Raw genomic sequence first — 23257 nt, 5'->3', positions numbered from 1 at the left:
TCATATTCTCTTGTGTATATAAAGTCTGCTGCAGTTTCCACAGTATGCATCCGATGAAGTGAGCTGTAGCTCACGAAAGCTCATGCTCAAATAAATTGGTTAGTCTCTAAGGTGCCACAAGTACTCCTTTTCTTTTTATCAGAGGCTCGTTCACCTGCACATCCACCAATATGATATATGCCATCATGTGCCAGCAATGCCCCTCTGCCATGTACATTGGTCAAAGTGGACAGTCTCTACGTAAAAGAATAAATGGACACAAATCAGATGTCAAGAATTATTCATAAACCAGTCGGAGAACACTTCAATCTCTCTGGTCACGCAATTACAGACATGAAAGTTGCGATATTACAACAAAAAAACTTCAAAACCAGACTCCAGCGAGAGACTGTTGAATTGGAATTCATTTGCAAATTGGATACAATTAACTTAGGCTTGAATAGAGACTGGGAGTGGCTAAGTCATTATGTAAGGTAACCTATTTCCGATTGTTTTTTCCTTCCCCCCCTCCCCAGACCTTCTTGTTAAACCCTGGATTTGTGCTGGAAATGGCCCACCTTGATTATCATACACATTGTAAGGAGAGTGATCACTTTAGATAAGCTATTACCAGCAGGAGAGTGGGGTGGGGGGAGAGAAAACCTTTTGTAGTGGTAAACACCCATTTTTTCATGCTTTGTGTATATAAAAAGATCTTCTATACTTTCCACAGTATGCATCCGATGAAGTGAGCTGTAGCTCACGAAAGCTTATGCTCAAATAAATTGGTTAGTCTCTAAGGTGCCACAAGTACTCCTGTTCTTTTTGTGAATACAGACTAACACGGCTGTTACTCTGAAACTTGACTACTGTGTTTGTGATCAGGCACTCAAGCTAGCACCTCTATTCCATTTTCAGAAAATAGGGGATAGAGGCAGTGTTATGGGTAGGATGTCTGACTTTGGAACTCACTCCCTGCTTTGTTGGTCTGCTGGAGTCTAGATTTGTTAGCCTGCCAGGGTTAGTGCAAAGCCCTTGGCTGCCCCAGGCTTTTGATAAGGAATAGTTGTCACTTGATGGTCAAATAAACATGGATGTTCTGTTGTATTTTGGGAGGTGAATACTGTGAATCTGTATGGTCTTGGCTCAGTGGCTTATTTCTGAATTTTATTCTTATTTAAAGGGACACAGTCAAGTTGAAATATATTGTAGTCTGTTAACAAAGGTTAACAGCAATTTCAGAACCTATACCTGCGAGTGTTTGTGCTTTTACCATCACACTTGTTAAACTTTAAAATGATTTTCTGTCCCCGGTTGTTGTGTGAATAACCCATGCAAACTGTGGGGCTGACCGACTTCATATATGGAGCAGGGACAACACAGTCAAAGTGACTATAGACAAAATGCTTCCTATATGCAGTGTAAACAAATTGATAAAAATAATTGTTATTGTTTTTCAGTGGTAGTGATCTTAGGGACTACATATAAAAATAGCAGGTGAAAAAACTCCTTACAAAAGTGTGGTTTTTGGTATTTTTTATGTTGACAGCCCCTTTTAGTCCTGGTACACTATCTGGAGCCGTGGCTGCGTATTTGTTAAAATATATATAGTCTTTGCAATGCTAGCTTCTTTCTTTTTTTGCAATCCTTTGAGTTGATGGCCCTTTCTGAAATTTTGTTTAAACAAGATTTTTTGTAGGCTTTAAATTGATGCTATTGAATATTTACTTTAATTGGTAAGGTGAACTGTAATTAAACTGAACTTGCTCCTTTCTCCCCACACTTTCACATTACTTTCTCTATATATGTGGGCCCCTTGTTTTGACAGATGAAAATCCAATGGCTCAATACTACAAACTCAGCATATCTTTGAAACCTAGAATTATTCGAGTGAGATTCTAGTTACATAGTAAAATGATGAGATGCAAAGGCTCATAATATTAATGCATGCACAGATGACATTCTTTACTAATGAGGTATTGTGCTAGTGTGTTGAATCTGGGCAATATCACTATGAGTAGGGATCTAATTATGCTAACCTTTTTGTGTAGAAATCGTACAGAGATGGGGATTGGTTGCAGTGATATATTTTAATGCACCCTTCAGAACAGTGGTTCTGAACCAAGGGTCCTGGGGCTGGGGGGCCGTGAGCAGGTTTCAGGGGGGTCCACCAGCCATGGCGGGTATTAGACTCGCTAGGTCCCAAAGCAGAAAGCCAACGCCCTGCCACGCAAGACTGCAGCCCCGGGACCCCAAGCCCCACCACCCAGGGCCAGAGCCGAAGCCTGAGCAGCTTAGCTTCTCAGTGCCCACTGTGGCGTGGGTCCCTGGGCAGTGGTCCTGCTTGCTACCTTCCAATGCCGGTGATTGTGGCACAGCTGGGCCGTGAAGTTTTTATAGCACGTTGGGGGAGGGCCTTACAAAGCAAAAGGTTGAGAACCCTACTTCAGAAGCTTGTTCAAAGGTTCTCGCCACTCCCCCCGCCCCCAGAATAGAAACCTTACCTTCTAAAGTGCGCAGCATTAAAGACACTTAATGGAAGGTCACCACTGTCTTAAAATAAGACTTTTGAGAAGATGCAATTCACCTGGAACCTGAATTTCAAACGCACTTGAAACTCTCAGAAGGGAAACTCATTTTGGGGGCTCTCTTGAGTGATTTTTGACATGAGCTTATCAAGGCTTAGTTGCAAATTTGTTACTTAAGTGAACAGAAGATCAGTTTGCAGTTGCCATATCGCTGCTTGCAGATGTATGGGTCTCCATCAGTGACATTCAGGACTGCTGAAAATCAGATAAGAACTTCAAACACTGAGTCTCTAGACATAGAAAAATTCTTTAATTCTCGCTTTTTGTTGTGATCACAGCAATAAAATATTGTGTTCATGATAACAATAAAATGATCTTCCCACAAACTTTAATCAGGCTTTTGATACAAACCAGCTGGCTTTGTAGGCCAACATTTTGCAATAAATGGAACATTTTCTCATGAAAGGCTGGATCCTGCCGCCTCATGTACTTAGTCCACTGAAGCCCGTGGAACTCTTCCTGTGATCAAGGGTTTGTAGGATTGGGTCCTAATATTGAAATTGATTTTGTATTTCAAGACTTGTAGCCTCTTCCTCTAAAGAGGCATTCAGTAGCCATTGGCCCTCCTCGCATGGAAGTTAATAAAACAATACACAAGGGGAAATCTCTGGCATTTGTATATTCAGTGGAATAGCAAGTAGAATATGATCCATCTGCTGCTTAGTTGAACACTAATTTATGTAGCCTGGAGTAATAAAGGCTATAATTTCATTGCAGTGTTTGATAGCTTCATGATTCAAAAGACTGATTTATACATGTCACCGGAACTGCAACATAGAATTAAAGCCCCATTCTATGCACATATTAGTGATTATACTTAATAATCCCTGGTTTTTAAAAACTTTATCCATATATCAGTCCTTGGCATCATCTTGCTCCCCATTTGCTGGAATTTGTGTTGCTCCCTTCCTCCCTTGAGTTCCCTTCTTGAGCTTTCCACCTCTCCTCCTGTTTTTTTTTTGTGATCTCAGATTTTTCTTGTTTGACATGAAATGTTCTATGCCCTTGTACAATGGGGTGTGAATAATTGTGTGTAGATTATAGTGCTTTACTAAAGAAGATACTTTGCAATTTCCACACTAAATGGACCCAGCAGGGACCAATTTCCTGCACTTCAGACCTGCTGATTTAGCCAATACAGTACGTTAAGTGGCAGCTTTACATTTCTAGAAGGATCACAAGATAGTATAAAAACAGTGCATCTGTGGGGCCACTTTACTGTGCTAAATCTTAGGGCAGCCAGTTGTGAGCATGGGGAATACAAATTCAAAAAGCAGTGGCAGAAACAACACAATGCCAGCTCCTCCTGAGCTGTCTTTTTGTAGCTCGTTTTCAAGAAAATGGAATGAGAATGTCTTTTTGGACAATGAGCTCCTGACATCCAAGATCTTGTCTGCTCTCCAGCCACGTTCAGAGAGGAGTGGTTTGAGAGCAGGCAGTTTGCAGTGTGCTCCTCACTTTTTGAGCACCAATTCAGTTTTTGCTTCTGTAGCAGCCTCTCTGAAGGAGCAGCCCCAAAGTGCTCTCCTGGGATCGGATGGCACCCCAGTTCTGCCTCGGAATCTCGGTATGACTATCACCCAAAGAAGAAATTCACAGTCTTCATTGAATACTGCTGGTTCTGTTAATAAATTTGGGTAAGTAGACAGCTTCTCTTATAAGCTACTTTGTTTTTCCTACAGTTACGGAACTATATCCATTTCAAATTAAGGACATGCACTTACTACAAACTGTAGAGAGTATTAGATGAAGCCTTAGTGCTGAATTGCATTGAGAAATGCTCTCCAAATAGACAGCTGTTTGTTTCTTTGTGAGGATGCAAAATCTCTGTAGTTCCTTTCTGCTACAGATAAAATACCATGGATTATGGTGAAATTTGGATTGTGGCATTTGAGTACCCTTGCCCAAGCTTTATTGTCCATCTAAGTCCTTTACCTCTAGGTCTCTGGAATCCTAGGAATAGTTTCTTAGCCTGGTTTCAGCGTAACAGCCGTGTTAGTCTGTATTCGCAAAAGAAAAGGAGTACTTGTGGCATCTTAGAGACTAACCAATTTATTTGAGCATAAGCTTTCGTGAGCTACAGCTCACTTCATTGGATGCAAGCTTATGCTCAAATAAATTGGTTAGTCTCTAAGGTGCCACAAGTACTCCTTTTCTTTCTTAGCCTGAATTTCTTGGGCCAAGTAGGGTAGTTGACAATGCTGTTTAAATTGAAATAGTCCCTTATTTTAATCAAGGGATATTTCAAATCTGTGTATCACATTTTTGTTTGCCACAATTATGTGTCTCATCTTATTGATGGAGCTTTTAATTTTGACCCTACATAGGGAATATCGTGCCCTGTCCAGTTCATCAACAGAAAATTAGGTGCCTTTTAAGGTGTAGTACCGGAAGTTGTACAAGAGTTGATTGATCAAGAGAAGAGAATAAGAGACTTTAATTTAATTTAAACTGGAAATTTATCCACCGAGTTTCAATGTTTATTACCAAATTGAATTTGACTATTTCATGTCAAAAAGCAAGGATAGCCTGTGTTTGTTATAACTAATTAGCTCCATAATAAAGGAAGAGTGCAAATTAAAATGGTTTGTTATAGATAATTTAGTTATGCTTTTCTCTCAAAAAATTAATATTCTATGTTAAAATAACACAGTTGTATAATTTTTTTGCCTATTTAGACCAATCACAGGAGAAATGGATGAAGGGGATTCGGGATTTATAAAATTTAAGCAGACATCAGATGATGTTGTCTCACTTGCACCTTCAACAGCAGAATCCATCTTTCTGGAAGGTATGGAACTTCTCTGTCTTTTGAGGATTTCCTGCTGGTTTGTTTTCTTTTCTTTTCTTTTTTTTAAACAAATTGAGTCTCAGAGAGACTATATTGAAATGTTTTATGTTCATAAAAGTTATTGGAGGATATGTCCAAGTTATAATGTTATTTAAGGCATAATGTTAGTTAAATGGAATGTGCTTTTGGTCTAGATGCATACTTTTCCTCTCTGAGAAATGAGATAGAAACAGATGCTCATGAGTTTGAGGCTGAATCTTGGAGTCTCACAGTGGAACAGCCTTATGCAAAGGAGCAAAAGAGAGAAGTTATGAAAAGGCAAGATGTCATTTATGGTAAGAACAATTTATTTCTGTCATTTACATAGTGCTTCTATTTTAAAATGTCTCCTATTGCTATTTTGAGTAGTATAATAGGATTCAGTGATTTCACTGCCTCCCTGTTTTCTTTTGTGCTTAGAAGACAGGATTGTGTGAAGATTTCCCCTCTTCTACCCCTGGACATGCTGTGTACTTGGGTTCTGATTTGTTATATTGTCAAACAACTTGTGGTTTTCAGATTGCTAATGTAAGCTGTAAATTCCACCTATAAAACAAGACAATATCCTTAGCCACCGCCTCGATGTTCTTAAGGATCCCATGGTTCCTTTTGAAAGAGTAGGCTTGTCAGCCCTGTTGTCCTGGCCAAATTGCAACCTATAATGCTAAAACTCCCTCTAGGGTTTTAATTGGATTATAAGGAGTCTTCATTTCTCCTTCTAGAAACCCTTTCAGGAAGTGTTTCCGGTTCAGAATGCTAGCTCGATTCCAGCCCAGAGAGGAATGAAATTATTTTTTTATCCTGAAGTTCTTTACAAATTGCGTGAATAGGGATTATTATTGCTGTCGACATTGGTTACTGTTTCTGCGCTGCATACTTCAAAATGTTTACAGCTGCTTTGTAATGTAGACTGCAGAGTTTTAGTCAGACTAGAGAATTTAGCTGTCAGATTTGCACCCTCCTCAGAGTTGTGTTGCATACCCAGCTTTGAGCTGATCTGAGGAAAGTCTTTAGCACTGCCATGCTGGTATATTGCTGCTATAGTCCTTGGCACGTATTGGTGATATTATTTTATTACTGTCTGGGAGAAATCCAAAAGCATCATAAATGAGTTTTCCATAGGCACAGGCTGGCTTTCGTAGCTGTGCGAGTATCTCATGTCCCATGTTTCTGTACTAATGAGATGTTTGGATTTCAGTAATTCAGGGTCTCCTAGGCTTTGACTTGAATCATAATAAAAGCTGTCAGTTTTCACCTGACTTCAGTAAAAGTAAGGATTTTTGATGGGTACTGAAAAATTTAACTGAAAGCACTCCCTCCGAGGAATGCACAAACTTCACAGCATCCAACACACAACAGTATAAGATCACCTGTCAGTTTATCTTGCCAATAAGAAGTGGTGGGTGTGTTTTATAAATTTAGAATGTAAAATGTAGAAAGTAAAATAGCTGAGTTATCAATGCCCATCATTATTTCAGTGGTGCATTTGCTAGCAACATGCATCAGCACTGTGATAAGAGGCTTGCTGTGGCTGCTGACTTTCACAGCCTGCTCTGCTAGGTGCTTGGCCAGCCGCTGCCTAACATTTCTAAATGACCGCTAACGTGTTTTCTCTCCAGAGCTCATGCAAACTGAAATGCATCATGTCCGAACATTGAAAATCATGCTGAAGGTGTACTCCAAAGCTCTGAGAGAGGAGCTGCAGTTCACGAACACTGGCATCAACAAAATCTTTCCTTGTGTGGATGAATTGTTGGAGCTGCATGGGCAATTCCTGTTTCAATTAAAGGAGCGACGGAAGGCATCCTTGGAGGAAGGCAGTGACCGGAATTACATTATCCAGAACATTGGAGACCTCTTGGTACAACAGGTGTGAACTAAGCTCTAATAACATTAGTTGATGCTATATTTAACTTCTAAGAACTTAACTGTAATATTAAAGTAGGTTGAGTAAAGTTTGAATGTAGTGGGCCCTTGACAAAACACTGGGTTTAAAGTGCTCCTTCCAATACCACATTTGTCTTTGGCTTCTGGAAATGCAGCTGGTCCCTAATTGTGTGAAATGTTGAATATTTCCTTTGTGTATTTATGCACAACATGGCATGCTACTGGGAGGGGCGTGGTCCTGCTTCTTGTCCACTCCAGAATTAAAGCAGCACACCACTGAAGTCCTTCAAAGTAGAGTCCTCATATGCCCCCTGAACACAGCTTTCCTGCATCAATTGCTGACCCTCTTGGGTTATAAAGACCCTTGCTGTAACTGGCTTTCCCTTTTTTCTGCTACTCTATACGCTCTCCTTGACTTGGAATGATGTGATAGAAACTCTCTTACATCACCACCAATTTGCTGTCCCTCCCACCCTTTCCAGCTCCAAAAAAGCTCTGAGTTTGAGTCCCAGAAGCTCTTACTCACATTTGTTGTCTTTCTGCCAGGAGTAAATGAATATTTGGGTACATCACAGTGTCTGATAAAGTGGAGTGGCTCAATCTCTCCTATATCTGGTGCAGGAGAAGTAGCTGGAGTAGCAAAGAAATTTGACCCTAAAAGCTAATCAGCACAAAGCCTAATTAAACCCAAGAGTGTTATAGTAGCCAAGCTTTCTGGGAGTAACTGGCTGCATTTTAAACTGGCTAATTTAATGTCCTTCCTCATCTTTCCAATTAGTTTTCAGGTGAAAGTGGAGAGAGAATGAAAGAAAAATATGGTATGTTCTGTTGTGGTCACAGTGAAGCTGTCAGTCACTATAAGGACCTGCTGCAGAGCAACAAGAAGTTCCAAAACTTAATAAAGGTAAAAAACCCAGCCAGTGACCCAGTCTGCCCCATTTCCAAAAAGCAAAATATCTCTGATTTCTTGGGTTTGGTTTTGAATCAAACTTAAAGCTGAAAGGAGTGTTAGATTGTTACTTGGCTGGTTCTGTCTGTCTCTCTGTGTTACAGATGCCACATGAGCAGTTTGCATGTAACAAAGCCCACCAAGAGAACTGCAGCTCTAGAACAGTCTGGTGGATAGAGCACTGGTCTGGGTCTCAGGAGACCTAGGTTTTAGTCCTGTCTCTGCCACTGGCTTGCTATGTGACTGTAAGCAAGTTGCTTTACCTCTCTATGCCTCAGTTTCCTCATCTGTAAAATGGGGATAATCATTCTTTGAGATCTACCATAAAAAGCGCTGTATAAGAACTAGGTACTATTGTCATAGTTTTGCCCACTATGACATCTCTCCAGAATCAAGAGACTGGCTCCAGGGCATGTGTCAGTCTCTTGTGCACTGGAGTGTGCAGTCTAACATAGGTAGAACAAAATAAGCTGCTATACGTTTAAATGTAGCCAATTTGTAAGGAGTTAACCTGAATCTTAGATGAACGTCACATGGTCCAGATGGATGGAATTTTCTAAATCCTACAGCTCAATAATTCTGAGTACTTCCCAGTATTGTTCTAAATTATAGATCCTCTTAGGTGGTGTCTTTTAGAAGGGACAGTTCATTACTGTCAAGAATTGAAATGAGTTTAAAAGTGCAGTGCATTCTGTTTTCTGAGAAGAGAGTATCCATGAATCTGTAATCCATTCTGCTGCCAGGATCCCAGAGTACCTGGAATCGGACTGACTGTTGGGGTTCTGATGCTTTCATTCATAAGTGGATCTGTATTTATTAGCATAATTCCAGAAACCCTGGTAAAGGAGACACCTACACACCATTCAGTAGCAAGTGTAATTCAGTTCAATTATACTGTTGAACCCGATTAGAAGATATTTATAAATATGTTTTAAAAGTGGGCATAATATATGTATTAAAAAAAAAAAAAGAAAATCCACTGTTAAGTGGGAAATCCAACAATTTGAAGTTGGATTTTGCTCTGCTTTGGTCCAGGTCTGTGTTGCACTAGCTGGAAATAACATTTAAAAATATTTTTCCTGTGATGCAAGTCAAAATAACAACTTTTGGTTTGCTGGGTGCAAGAGTTTGTGGTTGACACTAATGGGGCTGTGGTGCAAGAATAGCCGCTGGGTTGTGTAGTCAGTGGAGATCTTGTTGCACTAAAAAGAAATGTCAAGAGGTAAGGAATGTGTAATTGGGGACGGGTAGGACACGGAGGGCTATCTCAAATGCAGATTGTATCACAACATGGAGTTTATGCCACGTAGAGTTGTCTAACCACATGCTCTGTTTTTGTTGTTGTGGTTTTTTCTTGTTTGTTTTTTTGCTCCCTAGAAAATAGGAAACTCTTCTATTGTGAGGAGACTTGGTGTCCAGGAGTGTATCCTCCTAGTCACTCAACGCATTACGAAGTACCCAGTGCTGGTGGAGCGTATTCTTCAGAATACAGAAGGTATATGAGGTGCCCTGTAATACCTGCCCACCCTGCCCTGGCTGTCTTCCTTTGCACCACCCTCCTTCTAAACGTGGAGCGTTGTCTGGGACTCCCATTAGGCTCTGCCGCTTCACTCCATTATCCATTGAAGGGTTGTTACTGAGCCACAAAAATCACAAAAGGCTCAGGGGCAGCATTAGATTTAACTCTAAAGACAAGAAATCTTGGTGTTTTAGCCTCTCAGTTTGATCAGAATTTGATGCTTTGGTTTTTTTCGGACTTTATGCTACAAAGAAACACTTTGAGCTGCTAAGCACAGAGCACCTCACATTAGGAGGTGATTGGGATTTGTTTAGAGGGGGCATTTTGTGTCCTGGAAATCTAAATAACTTTCATTTTATGACAGGTTTCAGAGTAACAGCTGTGTTAGTCTGTATTCGCAAAAAGAAAAGGAGTACTTGTGGCACCTTAGAGACTAACCAATTTATTTGAGCATGAGCTTTCGTGAGCTACAGCATCCGATGAAGTGAGCTGTAGCTCACGAAAGCTCATGCTCAAATAAATTGGTTAGTCTCTAAGGTGCCACAAGTACTCCTTTTCTTTTCATTTTATGAATTATTCCCTTAATTTCTGCAGCAAAGTCAGACTAACCAACACTCTGCCTCTTTATAGCTGGCACTAAGGATTATGAAGATCTGTCCCAGGCACTCAGTTTAATTAAGGACATGATCACTCATGTAGATGCCAAGGTAAATGAGTGTGAGAAGAGGCAGCGTCTTAGAGAGATTATGTACAAAATGGAGCTGAAATCATCAGGGAAATTCAAGAATGGGCTGCTTTTCCGGAAGAATGACATGGGCCAGCGGCAGCTTCTGCTGGATGGGACGCTGTGCTGGAAAGCTGCATCAGGGAGGCTCAAAGGTAAATAAAAGGGCTGAAAAGGGGGAAAAACACAACTGGAAAACAAGATTTCCATTTGTTTATTACTGATCAATTGAGTATAAAGTCAGATGAGTATAAAGATAACCTGCTAGTTTCATAGGGTACTGGAAGAAATAGCACTTGTTCTATTCCTGACTTGTCAAATAAGCAACTCTATAATGGTACACGATAAATTCCTTATGCAGTTTGATGCTTATAATCTGTCCGATCCTCTGCCCAATTCAAATGGGAGGTCTTTAAATAGATGACAAGGTGTTGAGTCAAACCTTCTTAGACTCCTGTGGAAAAACATTATTTGTGCGAGCTCCAGTTCACACTTGGAAAAATTGTCATGTCAACATCATGACATCTTCCTTCCACAAACTGACTGACTGGTCAGAAAATCAATACGGCTTCCATAAGCTCATTGGCTCATCTAATGTTGCCAGAGGTATCTGGTGCCTGTGGAGTTCACACAGATTTTGCTGCTGGGACAGAGGCATGTTCCCTCATGAGCAGATTGGGTTTATATGTTAACCTGTGCCTCAGGAGAACTTTTCATCTTCAAATCTCTTTGCAGATATTTTAATGTGTTCCTTTTGTGTTCCTGCAAAAAGTGCATTCTGTCAGGCTGTGTGTGTGACCATTGCAAATTTAAAGGAATAATGTACATGCCATTGCAACGCTGACGGTAGGAAAGGCCTGTTGAATAGTGTTTAGAGTAGCTGTGAACAGTTACCAAGTGTTTCCACTTTTCCCACTTCTCTGAAAACTTTTGCTGCTTTAAATCTAGGCTTTTCTTTGGGATAGAGGTCCATAATCACAGTGCGTTAGAAATAACTACAAGGAGCTGCAGATAGGTGTCTAATCTACATCTGATCTTCTGATATAGACTGTGTCTATCACTAGAGCAATAAGTATGATCAGCCCCCCCTATGTATTTGATGTTGCTAACGAATTTGCTTTGGAATCCAACTGGTTGCAGAATCGGCTCCAGAATCTAAACTTTCCTTATATACAAAGCTTGTTGTGGTAGAAATGACCCTTAAAAACATGACCTGAGTGTAAGCAATGCAGTAACAATGGCTCTGTGGGGTGATCTACTCCATTCCTCTCAATAGGCTTTAAATCTCAACCCCAACTAATTACAGTTAAATGTCAATATTCTTAACTATTTCACTGCTGATCACTTTAATAGAAATCTGCTGATCTCATCCCAGGATCCCAAACTGCCTAACATGCCTTCTTAGGGACAAAAGCCCCAACTAGACAGCCTCTGACATGACCCATGACAGTTAAGTGGTTTTGATTTTAGTCCTAAGTAGATCATAGGATCTGGTACAAGAAGTGAATATAGTTGAACTGCTTGATAATAGTGACCATAATGTAAATAAATTTAATATCCTTGTAGGGGGAAAAATGCCAAAGAAACCCACCATGGCAGCATTTAATTTAAAAATGGGGAACTACACATATATGAGGTTAAACAGAAATTAAATTAAACAGGGACAGTAATAAAGACAAACTGCATGGAGGCTACTTAAAAACCCCATAACAGAGGCTCAAACTAAACATCTTACCCACCCATCCCCTGCCCCAGTCAAAAAGTAATAGAACAAAAAAATGCCACCATGGCTAAACAGCAGAGTAAAAGAGGCAGTGAGAGGCAAAAAGGCATCCTTTTAAAATTGAAAGTCAGATCCTAGTGAGGACAATAGAAAGGAGCATAAACTCTGGCAAGTTGAGTATAAAAGCGCAATAAGGTAGGCCAAGAAAGAATTTGAAGAGTATCTAAGGACACACAAACTATAAGCAAAATTTTTTCAAAGTACATCAGAAGCAGAATGACTGGCAGGCTGTGGGGCCACTGGACGATGGTGATGCTAAAGGAGCACTCAAGGAAGACAATGTTGCTGCAGAGAAGCTAAATGAATCCTTTGCATTGTACCAGTGCAGAGGGTATAGGAAAATCCCCACACCTGAGCATTCTTTTTAGGTGACAGATCTGAGGAACTGTCCCAGCTTGAGGTGTCAGTAGAGGAAGTTTTGGAACTAATTGCTCAATTCAACAGTACTAAGTCACCAGGACCAGATGGTATTCACCCAAGGGTTTTGAAGAAACTCAAATATGAAACTACTGCAGAACTACTAACTGTGGTATTTAACCTATTGGTTAAATCAGCCTCTGTATCAGATGACAGGTGGATAGCTAATGTGACACCAATTTTTAACCAAGGCTCCAGAGGCAATCCTGGCAATAACAAGCCAGTAAGTCTGATTTCAGTACCAAGCAAATTGGTTGAAACTGTAGTAAAGAACAGAATTATCAGGCACATAGATGAACAGGGAGGAAGTATTTCTTTGCACAGTCAACATGTGGAACTCATTGGTAGGTGATGTTGTGAAGGCCAAAAGTATAACTGGATTCAAAAAAGAATTAGATAAATTCATGGCGGATTAGTCAAGATGGTCAGGGACACAACCCATGCTCTTGATATCCCTGACCCTCCAACTGCCAGAAGCTAGGACTGGACGACAGTATCACTTGATAATTGCGCTGTTCTGTTCATTCCTGCTGAAGCATCTGGCACTGGCAACTATCAGAGACAGGATACTGGGCTAGATGGACCGTTGGTCTGAGCCAGTAGGCCATTCTTATGAGGCCATTCAATATAGGCCAATATAAAATCAATAATACAAGGGCTGCTTTACTGCCTATATTCATTTTCATACTCATTTTAGTAAAAGCATCCATTTGTTGTTTATTTAAAATGAAGCTACAGAAAATGAGTCCTTGCCACATAATTGAGGTCTACCTTGATACAGAGTACACAGGGCCTTGATTATAATCCATCCAGGTAGGCTGCATCACAAAGTAGAATGGTACTGAAAGGCTTCTGGTACCAAAACATTCTCTGTAAATCATCTGCACTGTTTGACATTTACACTGTAGTGTTAACTCAAGTGGTTTCTTGTTTGCATCAAGTCTTTTGGCTTTAAAACCATTTCATTTTTCTCCTGTTGCCTTGAGTAGATATTCTGGCTGTCCTGTTAACTGACGTACTTTTGCTGTTGCAAGAAAAGGACCAAAAATATACTTTCGCATCTGTGGTATGTATCTTTCTGCTTCATTAAAATATTCACTCATAATATTCATGAATGTTGGTAGCAGTATTCATATTAAATGTGTATATTATGGTAGTGATCAAGCTCCCCAACTGAGATCAAGGCCTCATTATGCTGAGGGGCTGCACAAATATGCCTGACTGGCCTATGGAATTCAGACTCATATGCCAGCTGATATGGAGACTCCGTCTGTCACCACTGGAAGTGCATGCGTCATTGTACATAATAGAAACGTAAGAGTCATGAGAGTGGAGTTTGTTCTAAACTAAACTAATGCCCCCTCATGAGCTGCAGAGGCACCCACATAGAAGAATCAAAAAGAGAAAATATCTGAAAGAAAAATATGATTAGAAAACAAACCAGGTATCTTAGGGTCACGTAAGCTAAACCTGGGTCAGCCCCAGAACTTTTCTCTTAGTACGGAACTCCTAACCCAAGCAAACTCTCTAACTTCCTGTGGCATTGAGCACTGTTCTGTGTTCTTTTCACTGCTCCCCCTATTGCTGGGTTGTGTATGCTGGCAGTATATGAGGAAGTGTGCTAGAACCCTGCTTTGAAAGGCCCCTATAAACAGCTCTTTAGAGAAGGGGGACTCTGCTGCTCAACTTTCCTTCAGTGTGTTAATTTGAGGCTTGATGAAGGAAAAAAAAAATCCTGCCATGTCATCTGGGGAAATGGTAAACTGTGACTAGGGTAGCCTCCAACCTGCTGCAACTGAGATTTTCTTATGTAAATGTAATGAGCACTAACCCATATGTAATTACTGCAGCAATTTGGAGCACTTGTGGATTCGCTTGTTTTTCAGGGCCTTTCCTAGTTCTTAGGACAGACATGTACATTTGGAACTGACCAAAGTTCAGTTGTGACTGTAACAGGATTTACTAATTACAATTTTGAAAGGGGTTTTTTGTTTTAAATTATTTACTTTGTCCTGATATTTTTCAACATATCAAGACGGGGGCTGAATATTCCTGGCCAACTGTATCACTTGACTTCCATGGGATTTAAGCAAGTACTTAAAATTTTAAGCCTATACCTATGATTTCCGGGAAGGGGTATTTTCTATCTGTAAAGTTGCTGCACCTGGGCTTTTACAGCCTATTCATCCATTCATGACAACATACACACACTGTTCGGCTTCTATAGCACTGGAGTAGAGTGGGATATTTGCTTCTGGTCCGTTTCCCAAAATATACTCCTTCAGGTTGAATGTTAAACCCAAATGTAATACCTGCAAATGGAACACTTGGATAGTTGTCATTGGGAATGTTTGAGTTTGCTCCTCTGCGCGGCTTGCAGCCTTTTTGTCCTATGTTACTGTAGTTGCAATTCTACTTCACTAGCTCAACTCCTGCTACAGAAGAACCTAGATATCATGTGTTAGAATGCTAAAGAGCATCCAGCCTCTTGTTACCATCCCAAATTGCTAATCCCTAGTGGAGGGTGCCTTGCCTGGTGGAATACTGTCTGTCCATAGTCAAGGATTGATCTGTTCGTGGCACCTTTATATTTATGGGATCTGTTTAAAATGAGCTAAATATTAATCTCTCCTAGATAAATTAAGAGGAGGAGGGGAGTGAATAGATCTACTCGGCTCTCCTGCATTGTCCTAGTGACCCCAGCACACAGCTTGCAGGGGAGCCCGAGGACAGTTGGCAAAACTTTGTTTTCTTGATGTCACAGTTTCAGGAATCCCCTCTGCTTCCCCCCAAGATTTATGCGGTGGAAATGGAGCATGTTCAGCAGCCTGCAAAATAACTCTTTTCTCACCCAGTGATGGGTTATCTAAGTGTTGTACATTGGCTGAAATACAAAGTGTAGCTAGGGACACTGGTTACAAATATAACCCTTTTAGAAACGGTTTATCATGGAGAGTTGCTGTTAATCTGTTATATAAGAAGGGTTTTACCCTTTGGACCTGGTTTCAGTTTCCTAGACCTGAAGGTGACTCTCTCTCCCTGTCCTATGAGCTAACCTGCCAGTTTGGCACCAGCATTGCTTCCTGCTGCTCTCCTTTCATTTTTATATTCGTGTATCATTAGGTCTAGTGGTGGTGTTTTTTTCCCTGTTCTGTTTTTATTACTGCCAAAAGAAGCAAAGTCCAAACTAGTTCATGCTGCCCTCCCTCACGGGGAACTCTGAAGAGCCAAAATTCACAACTCTCACAAGTCTCATGTTTTTAGAATGTAGGTCCTTGAGACTCATCTGTTATGTGCCATGCACGGGTGCTATATAAAAGGGCCCCAGCAATAAAACTGCACCATTGCAGTTTGTCTTCATTGGTCATGGACAGAGAAGAAATCCTAATCCTAAAGGTGTTGTGTGATCTAGTGCTTCAGCAAAACTTAACACATCAACTTATATTTTTGTTCTGCAGGACTCTAAGCCACCAGTTATTTCATTGCAAAAGCTAATTGTAAGAGAGGTAGCTAATGAGGAGAAAGCAATGTTCTTAATTAGTGCCTCATTAAAAGGACCAGAGATGTATGAAATTCACACCAGCTCCAAAGAAGAGAGAAATTCTTGGATGGCGCAAATTCGCAGAGCTGTGGAAAGGTAAATTATGACTGAAAGTCGGAGGGTTTGATTTCTTGATCATGTGTTTGATCTCTCAGCACAGCTGAAAGTTCTGCTTGTGGGGTAAAGATACATTTGACTAACCTGGTCCCTCAGGCTCCATTTCACATCCTTGCTAAGATGTATACTAGTCATCTCAGTGCGCCTTCTCTCAGGAGACCAGATAGATTTGACTGTCTTTTGGTTTTGGTTTTTGCTGTTGTATTTCATGCTCTTCGTAAGAGTGGAGCATGTTGCTTTGCACATGCTCACCTGAAGGAGACAGATCACGGCAGATGAGAGAAGATTAGGGGTTTTATTTGTCAGTAACTTGACCTGGTCAGAAGATTAAGCCTCCCTAGGAAGCGTGTTTGCCCACTACCTGACATAATAGTAACGTTCTGGATGCGAGATACAAACAGGCTGCAGGATACAGCACCTTCCAAGCAAGGATGCAGGATCTGGGCCAAGGCTTTCAGTAGGTTATCTATGCATAGATCAAATCAATCTCCTCCTGCCTTGCCTCATTTTATAGCTGCCCTGATGAAGAGGAAGGAACATTCAGTGAGCCTGAAGAAGAAAGGAGACTGGCTGAAGCACGAGTTGCTAAATTAAAAGAATTTCAAGGTAATGGTTTATGCAAGCATCCAGTGAACAGCTTCTCAGTATCACTAACTCTTCGTGATCCTCTTATTCTTGGTGGACACTTAATGACTAAGAATGTCATCCCATAACACATCTAAAAAACCCCTCTCACTTTTTGTTGAGATGTGAGAAAAACGATGAGGGGTGTGGAACAGGTTCCGTATGAGGAGAGATTAAAAAGACTGGGACCGTTCAGCTTGGAAAAGAGATGAAGAAGTATGGGGGATGGGACAGAGGTCTATAAAATCATGACTGGTGCGGAGAAAGTGCATAAGGACATGTTATTTACTCCTTCCCATAACACAAGAACCGGCAGTCACGCCATGAAATTAATAGGCAGCAGGTTTAAACTAACATAAGGAAGCATAGGCGCCGACTTTCTGCGTGCTCCAGGGCTGGAGCATACACGGGGAAAAATTAGTGGGTGCTCTGCACTCGCTGGCAGCCAAGCTCCTGCCCTCCCTTGCCGCCTCCTCCCTGGCTCTGAGCGCGCCGTGTCCCCGCTCCTCCCCTCCCCGCCCAGCGCTTCCCACTGTTTGGTGGTGCTTAGGACTTTCTCGGGACGGAGGGGGAGGAGCGGGGACGTGGCGCACTCAGAGGAGGAGGTGGAGAAGAGGCAGGGCAGGGACGAGGACTTGGGAAGGGGGTGGGAAGGGACTGGGGTGGGAAAAGACAGGATGGGGCGGGGACTTTGGGGAAGGGGTGGAATGGGGGTAGGGTGAGGGCGGTGCAGGGGCGGGAAGAGGCAAGGCCAGGGGCGGCGGGGGGTGGGGTTTGAGCGCCCACCAGGCAGAGGGAAAGTCGGTGCCTATGTACGGAAGTACTTCTTCATACAACACACCTGTGGAACTCATTGCCTTGGGAGTGTTGTGAAGGCCAAAAGTACAACTGGGTTAAAAAAAGAATTAGATAAATTCATGGAGGATAGGTCCATCTTGGCTATTAGCCAAGATGGTCAGTGGTGCAAACCCATGATCTGAGAGTCCCTAAACTTCTGACTGCCAGAAGCTGGGACTGGACAAAGATGGCTCACTCACCAGTTGCCCTGTTCTGTTCATTTTCTCTGAAGCATCTGGCACTGGCAACTGTCAGAGATAGGATATTGAGCTTGATGGACCATTGGTGTGACCCAGTATGGCCATTTTTATCTGCTTCCTTTTCTGCCATTTGGCTCTTTCTGGCCATTTATGATAGTAAGAGCTTCAAACAAACAGAAGAAATACAAAATAAATCAATATGATCTTCTGAAATTAGCATTATGCTTCTGATAATGATTTTACAAACAGCTTTGTAGGGTTTAAATTAGTTTGTTTTTCCCCCTAGACCGTCTGAGCATGAAAGATGATCTGATTTTGCAAAGTCTAAATGAGAAACAACAGATTTATCTAGAAATGTCTGAAATGAATGGATTTGAAGATCTTTCCCAAGGAGCCCGATCCAAACTTCTTCTCAGGGGGGAGACCTTAGAGAATCTGCAAGGAGAGGTGATCCTGAAATCTGCAGTGACGGAAAGTAAGTGCAAAACAGGAATGTGTGTTTGTGTGTGTGTAGGTAGGTAGGTAGATATAAAGAGAGAGGCTATGGGGTTTAATGGTATCTAAAAAGTTAGTACTTGGGTAGTGCTGTTCAGACTATTAATTCTCAGAGCCCTCCTGTGAAATGGGTAATGTGGACGTTCCCTACAAGTTAGAACAATATTTTTTAAAAGTTAGATCAAATTATGGCGCGTAGACATGAGTCTGTTCGGATGTGTGGCTACTGAGTGCCCTGACAGCATGCCAGCATGCACTGAGATACCGTGCAAGGGTCCCAAATTAAGGGAGGTTGGGCTGCCTGTGAGAGCAAGGATGGCATGAGCACAGATAACAAACATCACCTTAATTGGTGGCTGATGTGTGAAGAGTCATTGATTTAGCCTTCTGAAAGCCCATCAAGACTGGCCTAATGACTTGAGTCCCCATTTGAAGATGAGGCATCATCTTCACATGTGCCTTTCCGTTTCAGAGTATGAGGTAAGGGAAAATATGTCTGTGCTGTAAAGAGGCTCTCAGTCTGATCTCTAAATGCATGTCAGAGTTTTGAATGGTTGTATACGTAACATAGTAGCATGGTGCCAATGCCTCATTGCATGGACATGACTCCTTAAAATTACCTGTGCTCCTCTTCCCTAGTTGAGAATCTCCAGAACCTGATTTTCACACAGTCAGCCAATGTGACCTATCGTTCTGAAGACAGCTGTGGGTTGGGGCTACCCAGGAGAGCGGAGACCTTTGGGGGATATGACAGCACCACCACAATACAAAACAAAAGTAAGACACTGGGGCCTTCGGGGATCCAGTCCAGGACTGCAGACCCAGTGTGTCAGTGAGAGGAGCTGGCATTCTGGTCACCTTACTGATCTTTTCGGTGAAAGCCCAGGATGTCAGCTGTTCTCCAGTACAGTCGTTCTGTTACTAGCCCCATAGGCTATGAGGGCTGTAGAAATTGCCGATGTGGATAGTAAGATGGCTTGGTGTTGGTAACCCTGATGCGGCCGTTCCATTGTTGGTGGCTTATGCATGTTTCTCACTATCAGATCGCCCATCTTGATGATGATTGAGTAAAAGTTTGTGATAGGCATGACCTAGTCGAAATCTTTAAGGTCATGTTTTACAAACGTTGGGAGTCCATATTTAGGGTGATGGCTTGCAGATACAAGGATGTATCCATTGCTGTTTGACCAGTGGCCTTCACTTGTCAGGTGTATTTCTTGCAGTGCAAGGACGTTGAAATTTTAAGTCTGCAGGATTGTTGTGATGTAATTGCACTTTGCGTTGGATAGGCCTCATTATTGAGCTGCATAATTTTCAGCGATGGGTCTGTTGGAAGGAAGGTTTGGTCTGGACATGTGCAGTTATTGCCGTTGCTTTTCTGACTGGGAAGACCCTTAAGATCATTTGGTTACTGATTTGATGACATTCATTGTGTTTTTGCATGTATCAGGCGACCGTGTGAAGGGTGTCATCTCTACCCCCATGCCATCCACACGGGCAGTTTCAATAGCCACCATGACCTATGGGGCTATTATAGGAACGACCATCCTGGGCTTTCATCAAAGACCAGGACCTCTTTTTAGGATGCCAAAACCTGTGGCACATTCGGGTCAGCCCGATGGAGGAAGTGCTACGCTCGTGACCTTTGTTTTGTCTCACAGAATATTAGCGGCCACATGTCATATACGAGGTCAGTTCTCAATGACTCTCCCAGCAGCCAACACCACCTGGCTGTGATTTGTGTAAAAGTTCCTCTAATTCGATTCCCTTCTGAAACTCCACTAGAATTTACACTCTGCTGATTGGTCCTGCTATGAGGCGATCTTAGAGGGCTTGATAAACTGGATCCCCCCATATCTGGCTCATAACCACCACTTTATAGGTCTACTAATATTGGCCACCAAATCAAGCATGGCAAGAGGCTTCAGAAAAGCATTCATTCCTTCCTCAACAGAAGAGAGCGAGGCACTCTTCTAGCAATATCAAGCCAACAAAAGCCTCAAAATTGCAATGTCATTGAGTCTTTGAATGCAGTAAGAAGGAAAAGGTTCTGCAAAACCGTGATGGCTCTTGACTTCACGAGGTCAAGCCACAAAGCCTGGAAGCTCCTCTGTCTTTCAGGCAGTGGGGCTCCAGTAGCTTACAAACCACCTCAAGTAAGTGCAGATGCCATCACTGCAGTTAACTGCCAACTTCCATGTGCCCATGGATAAAAACATAAGGTGGAAAGTCCACAAACAACTTTACTGCACAGTGCCCGTTGTCTTCCTCCCTTAACGCCTTCTACACAGTAGATGAAGTGGATAAGGGTCTCTCCAACAGTAAGTCCGGGAATGCATCAGGAATGGATGGAATATATCCAGAAATTCTGGATAAACCTTAGTCTGAAAGCAAGAATATGGCTGGCAGACTTCTTCCTTAACAGCTGCTCTTCTGGTAGAATACCAAAAGAATGGAATGTAGCTAAGATTATAGTCATTTTGAAGCCCGGAAAAGAGGCCACTGATCCAAAAAGTTACCAGCCCATCTCTCTCCTGAGCTGTTGCTACAGACTGTTGAGCGGCTCCCACTTCAAAGGTTACAGCCGAGAGTGGAGCATCTGGTTTCCAAAGAGCAGGCCAGATTTAGAACCGGTCGCAGCTGCTGTGACCAGGCGCTGGCCTTAACCAGCTACACAGAATCTAGCTAATAGCAAAAATTAAAACTAGTGGCAGCATTTATTAACCTTCCTTCCACATACACTACTGTGTGGTGCAAAGGTCTCCTGCTGAAGTTATTAGTTTTCCCGGCCAGTCAACCATCAGCTTCCTCACAGAGATGCTGAGTAACGGAAGATTCACCACACACCTCGGTGACTCCACTAGCAAATTACAGAGACTGAACAGCAGCCGCCCAGAGGGACCCGTTTTAGCACCTGCCCTGTTTAATCTCCCCACCATCTCTGGTCACATCATCCCATAAATTCATGTGTACGGATGATACTGCATTAGCAATGTGAGTGTCCTCTCTGAAGGCCACAGAAAAGGTGACTAACAACGACCTCTGGACACTTGAGCTGTATTTCAAAGCTTGGCAACTGAAACCCAACGCTCCCAAAAGCACTCGTCTTTGCCTTCCACTTGAACAACCCTGAGACCAAAGTGCCACTGAAATGTCTGCCTTTAACACACGACCACAATCCATGGTCCCTTGGGGTTACCTTCAATTGGACGCTGAGCTATCGCCAACACCAAAAGAAGATAAAGGCAAGGGTTAGCATCATTCAGAAGCTCACTGGCACATCCTGGGGATGTGATGCACACATACTTGGAACATCCTCCAAGCCCTGCTGCCCCTTCCCTACCATCTTTTATCTACAGGAGCTGTTTCACCTGCCTGTTAAAGGTAGTTGTTGTGATACGAAAAGAGCACAAGGTAGATACTCGCCTTATGAGACTTGGTTTTCAGTTCCTCCCCTATCCACCACAGTAATTGCTTCCGGTAAGATGTATGTAGCAATAGATATCGGAGGGTATGTTTTAGTAACCACTGATGTTCTCAGTCTTTGCCTTGTTGCTGGTTGTATGTTAATCTGTACACGGACTATTTTAATTCACTCTCACTATTTCCCTTAGTCTGTTCTCTTCAGGTCTCTCACAACTCTCAGATGGACCTGACTCTCCCTGTTCCCTACTTTCATACATATTTTTAAATCAACAAATTGCAAATCTATACAAACTTCCAACCCCAGAGTTGTTCTGCTTTTGCCCATTAAATTGTTTCAATTTTTACATTTTTTTCCTAATAGAAAGTACCAAGTGTTGCACATATCATCTCTGTGTATGTTGACTGGGTTACTTGCTTTTTCAGATGGTAGTTTTAAGAAGGTCTGTGGTAGTGACCAGAGGCTGAGAGACCGGAGAGGCCCTGCAATAAGTTCAGATGTGCAGCTCCATGACCTTCCTCTTGATGCAGAAGAAGGACCTCACACAGTACGTTAGTCTTCACTCATCCTTTTAAAATGCATATCCTGGTAGTCCTAGACAAACATGGTGGAGACAGAGGATAAGTCACTGAAAATCAGAAGTCCCAACAGCTGATGATGTCCACTCCTTAGCAGAGTCCTACGTCGTGTTAAATAAGTTGGCTCCATTAAGGCTACTGTTCTTTAGGGTTGAACTCGTGGTTTTACATCTGAAGTGCAAGAATCTACATGTACTTAATTTGGCAACTTTTTCATTTATAGTGCTTGTCCATTCTCTACTGTATGTACTGTTTACATGTAGTTTTTAATGATTGTGCATCTATTTCAACCTGGAATTTGGCTAAAATATTTCCTATGTCCCTCCTCAGTGTGAGAGCCCTTGGGGAAGATGCCTTTAATTAAGGCCATCTAGATAATGCCACACAATGACGTATTGGGAGAGGTGTGTCTTAATGGTGCCACTCCCTTTACTTTATTTTTTCTTCAAATTAATGTTCTTAACACTAAAATGATTTGGAGGGTTTCACAGAATAGAACCTAATGTGACTCATTGCTTTAAATTGGATTCTTACCAGCATTAATCCTCCATGTCAAAATGAATTTTTAAAAAACAAGAAAATTCTTTTGATACTTGAGAAATAAATTATTGGACTATTTCTTTATGGTACTTGGAATATGGTCTCCTCGGTCTGCAAACACTTGCAATGCTTTAAATGGGTCTGAAATAGAGCTAATCAAATGTTTTCTACTGCAATGATGGTTGTAAAATTTCCATCTAAATAAGCCTTCTCCCATTGTAAAGC

General features: G+C 41.8%; 1 protein-coding gene across 8 annotated transcripts in view; it reads left to right on the top strand.

Moving 5' to 3' along the window:
• Positions 1–23257, top strand: part of ARHGEF18 (Rho/Rac guanine nucleotide exchange factor 18) — a 100759-nt gene that overhangs the window by 65669 nt on the left and 11833 nt on the right. For 6 of the 8 annotated variants that reach the window (XM_073324411.1, XM_073324415.1, XM_073324413.1 and 3 more), the window contains 13 exons: positions 4060–4204; positions 5246–5358; positions 5553–5693; positions 7017–7267; positions 8063–8188; positions 9611–9728; positions 10383–10631; positions 13666–13742; positions 16135–16313; positions 16849–16940; positions 18282–18470; positions 19130–19267; positions 22340–22461. In XM_073324411.1, the coding sequence (XP_073180512.1) occupies positions 4060–4204; positions 5246–5358; positions 5553–5693; positions 7017–7267; positions 8063–8188; positions 9611–9728; positions 10383–10631; positions 13666–13742; positions 16135–16313; positions 16849–16940; positions 18282–18470; positions 19130–19267; positions 22340–22461 (1940 nt within the window). The remainder of the gene's footprint in view (positions 1–4059; positions 4205–5245; positions 5359–5552; positions 5694–7016; positions 7268–8062; positions 8189–9610; positions 9729–10382; positions 10632–13665; positions 13743–16134; positions 16314–16848; positions 16941–18281; positions 18471–19129; positions 19268–22339; positions 22462–23257) is intronic. The other 2 variants (XM_073324414.1, XM_073324412.1) reach the window with 1 other exon arrangement.

Source organism: Lepidochelys kempii, chromosome 25, assembly GCF_965140265.1.
Source record: "Lepidochelys kempii isolate rLepKem1 chromosome 25, rLepKem1.hap2, whole genome shotgun sequence".
Classification (NCBI taxonomy): domain Eukaryota; kingdom Metazoa; phylum Chordata; order Testudines; family Cheloniidae; genus Lepidochelys; species Lepidochelys kempii.
This window is presented reverse-complemented; position numbering and strand designations above follow the sequence as displayed.